This window comes from Helianthus annuus, chromosome 6 (assembly GCF_002127325.2).
Source record: "Helianthus annuus cultivar XRQ/B chromosome 6, HanXRQr2.0-SUNRISE, whole genome shotgun sequence".
NCBI lineage: Eukaryota > Viridiplantae > Streptophyta > Magnoliopsida > Asterales > Asteraceae > Helianthus > Helianthus annuus.
Window position 1 is genome coordinate 22,887,959 of NC_035438.2, and position 4,115 is coordinate 22,892,073.

Sequence of the window (4,115 nt, forward strand, 5' to 3'; positions counted from 1 at the left end):
TATGAACCTACATAGTATGAACTTACATCGGCTGTATGAACTTTCAAGTTCGTAAATCGATGCAACGACTTATGTTCTTCGTAATATCCCTCTTCGTGCAATAAACCTCACCGATTATGCCGATTATGACCGTTTTGCCCTAAATCGATTCGTTATGACCGTTTTTTGCCCTAATTTTGAGCCGATGACTAATCTGCGGTCGACGATTGACTAGCGACGATGATCGTAGGGCGAATAATGATGATGAATGGCTGGAATTGTGAGCGTCGGTGAGTATCAGATTGATGTTTATGAGATTTTTTGGGGAAAAATCGATTGATTGGGAGACTTGTGTTTGGTTTTGGACGTGAAATTGTATTATCTATCGTAGTTTAATTAAATGCTGACGTCCGGAATCGTTTGATCAGGGGAGCGGGGTTTCTAGAATTTTTTTTGTTATTTACAAAATTGCCATCCGTTCACATTGGTTCTCGCGGTTCTCGCAATAAAGGTGGTTCTCGCATGAACCCCACCCTATATCTATATATATATATATATATATATATATATATATATATATATATATATATTGTTTTTTAGCGAAATGATTTTTGACCGACTCGACTTTCTAATATGTGTGAAATGTTTAGAAACGATTCGGGTAAAAAATATAATACGTTTTTATTATACGGTATAAGTTCGAATTTGCTTACATTTTATGAGTCATGTCAAATATAATATGTTTTTATGCTTATTCTTATGTATATTTTCAATTAATATACGTCTTAGCATAAATTTTGTTCGAAAACAAATCAGTTCAAAGCTAATACATTTTCATTAGACCGTGTATATATAAATTGGAGTTGTAAAATTTATACACTTTTTAACTTTTAGCTCTTTCTTCTACTGAGTTGCGAGTTGACACATACTTGAAACCGAGTCACCCAAACTAGCTAATTTCTCAAACAGCCAAAAAGTACCAAATCCAAAACCCTAGCTTTCAACCCCAGATCAATGGCGATGGCACTAGCAGCAAAGATCCTCCGATCACCGTCGTTCCTCAGCCCCTCCATCACCTCTCTCACCACCTCCCTCGCCGCCGCCACCCTCACCCCCACCACCCTCAACCACTCCGTCAGACACTTCAACGGCGTCAACATCCAAAAAATGAAGTTCCCAAAATACCGAAAAGGCCGAATCTACGGCGTCCGTGACGGCGGCAACGAGATCGCCTTCGGTAAATACGCACTTCAAGTACTGGAACCGGCGAGAATCACGTCAAAACAGATCGAAGCTGGGCGAAGAGCGTTGCAGATGAACGTTCGTCGTGGCGGGAAAGGAGGAAAGGTGTGGGTGCGTGTGTTTCCGTACAAATCTGTTACGGCGAAACCGGCAGAGGTCCGTATGGGAAGAGGGAAAGGTGCGATTTCGTATTGGGCGGCTCCGGTTAAAGCAGGCCAGATAATTTATGAAATGGGGGGTGTGACTGAGAGTTTGGCGAAACGGGCGATCGAGATTGCAGGAAGTAAGATGCCTGTGTTGACTAGAGCGATTGTTCGGGATCCGAATGTTAAAGAGATTGGGGTTAGGTGAAGTGTTGGTGGTGGGTTTGTTGGATTGAAGATTCTGTTATGGTTAGTTTTATTGCTTTTATGGTTGAATGAACTTACATGTTTTGCTAATAATCATATGATTGTTGATATCTGTGCCTTACGGTGGCGGTAAACTGGGATGAATGTCGATTGTCGAATGTTGAATTTGAAGTTTTGATTAGCTTTGTTTTGCTAGCACAACCTAGTTATTTGATTCTGTACATAACTGACTTGAAGTGTTTCATGTTTGGATAGTAGTTAAACATGGAACTTGATTCTTGTGTGGGTTGGTGATTTGTGGGTCTATCTTGTTATTTGGCGGTAGGGATATGGATTAGGTTACACTGTTACAGACATTTGTGAGCTTTTGATGAAGGTTGAATGGGTTAAGCGGGTCAAAAGTCGCCTGAATGAGTTTTAATCGTCCACAAAAGTATTTTAAACATGTGAAATGAAGAAAGTGGATCATAAAAACTGGATGCTTTGATCCAACCCGTTAAAAGGAAAGTACCTATTTTATGTAATGCACTAATGCCAGTATTAAACAATTACCGTATATGTTTTTTTTCCTTCTAGAAAGTAGGATGTAAGTCATAAAGCAAATCTGCAGAAGAGGATTACCCTGCTTGTTTTGAGGCTTTTGTTAAGGATTAGGTTACAGAAGACATATATGAGCTTTTGATGAATTTAGTGGATTAGAGTCATTCTTATGAATTTTAACCATTTACAGAAGTATTTCAAACATGTGAAGTTAATGGAGTGTGTTTAAAGGCTCACTTAAATGTTTTTTTAATTATTTTGTCAAAGTTACATGTTTTTACTTGACCCGTTAAAGGAATGGAGCGGGTTCAAAGTATCACCCAAATGGTTTTCTTAATTGTAATAACTAGATGTTTTGGTTTGAGGGAACCATCTTTTTTGAGTTTTTGACCCGACCCGTTACTGTACTAAACCAATTTAAACAAAAAAACATAAACTACTTGTTTTGACCTGCTGTAGACAGTTAGTTGTTTACAGTTGCAAATTATGGTCCAATCAAGAATACTAGTTATTCCATACAGCAATAGAACTGTAGACACCCTGTTAGTGGCAGCTGCTATGTCATATGTTGTTGCTAAAAGAAGCCCACAGCATAGTTGTTAATAGCGAATAGCGACAAGGACCTATATGCTATATAGCGAATAGCAACAAATAGCGACCGCTATTTTATATATAGTGATACACTAGAAAAAGAATTTTGAAAATTTTTATATGTATATTATATCAAAATACCTTGGTATATATGCTATTTTACATGTATATTTAACAAAAACCTATAAATCCAGCTATTTTATAGCTATATCTAATTGCTATTTACATCAAAAAAAAAAAAAAAAAAAATTTGTCGCTATTCACGCTATTGGTCACTATGACCCAAATAGCGACACTTGGTTGCTTCGCTACATAGCGCGCTATAGCTGCTATTGACAACTATGGCCCACAGTTTCAATAATTATAATCCTAGAATTGGTTCATGAAATTAGAAGTTCATAAAACCTAACGGTTAGTATATCTGGAATTAATTCAAGAAACCATATGGATCAAGCTATAACAATGAGTCGTTAACATGAACCTGTATGATTCAGTTGCACTCTGCACGGCTGCACCCTTAGTGCTAGATGTCTTTGGACACTAAGTGGTACCAATGTTTAAGTAAGGGTGTTCCTTTTCAAGTGGTTGTAGGTTGTAGTCTCATTTATTGGTGCAGATTTAAGAGTAGGTTTAGTGGTGTGTGAGTTAGTCGATCTAAAAAAACTAACCTATATTAGACTAGAAGGTATGGGGGACGGCCTTCGGCCCATCCCCTCGCCGCCGCCCCAGTCACCCCACCCCTTGCTCCGTCGCCCACCCAGGCTCGTCGCCTCCGTCCGCCCACAGCCGCCCAAGCCGGGCCTCACCCCCTCACACACACCTATACATACATACATACATACACATATATAAAGGGGTTCATCCCATAGTCACCTAATTCGCAGTTCGCTCCGGTTCGAGTACGCGGTTCGGGTTCGCAATTCGCTAGATGGCACGAATTCGATACGGAGGGGGTAGGTTCATTTCGGTACGATCCGATACGCTATTCCGGTACGGTGTACCATTTATAATGTTAAGTTTATATTTTCTGTGTATAAACTTATAGTTTGAAGACCAAATGTAAACTAGTGAATATAGAGGGGGTTAAACGTTAAAATAAACAAACTAGTTTTACACTTTATATGTACAAGTTTAGAGTTTTAAGGACTAAATTTAAAGTAGTAAAACATAGAGGGGTTAAATGTTAAAAAGTTTCTAAACTTATTAACCTAAAGCTAAAACGCCGCAGCCACTAATCTCCTTCTTCATCGTTTCCAGCCAATATTGCAGCACCAGTTGAAGCTCTGAGACACGAATTAATGACGAATCAAACCCTAAATTCGCGAATTGATAACGAACTGGGTCGTATACGAATTCCGTATGGTACGAAACGTACCAATTCGAAATTCGTGCTATTTTAGGCGAATTTTGTGA

General features: G+C 38.8%; 1 protein-coding gene across 1 annotated transcript; it reads left to right on the forward strand.

Annotated features, from left to right (window-relative positions):
• The first annotated feature begins 894 nt into the window (after positions 1 to 894).
• Positions 895 to 1,848, forward strand: LOC110864982 (50S ribosomal protein L16, chloroplastic). Its single transcript, XM_022114153.2, has one exon. The coding sequence runs from the start codon at positions 994 to 996 to the stop codon at positions 1,570 to 1,572; it is 579 nt and encodes a 192-aa protein (XP_021969845.1). The 5' UTR covers positions 895 to 993; the 3' UTR covers positions 1,573 to 1,848.
• The last annotated feature ends 2,267 nt before the right edge of the window (positions 1,849 to 4,115 follow it).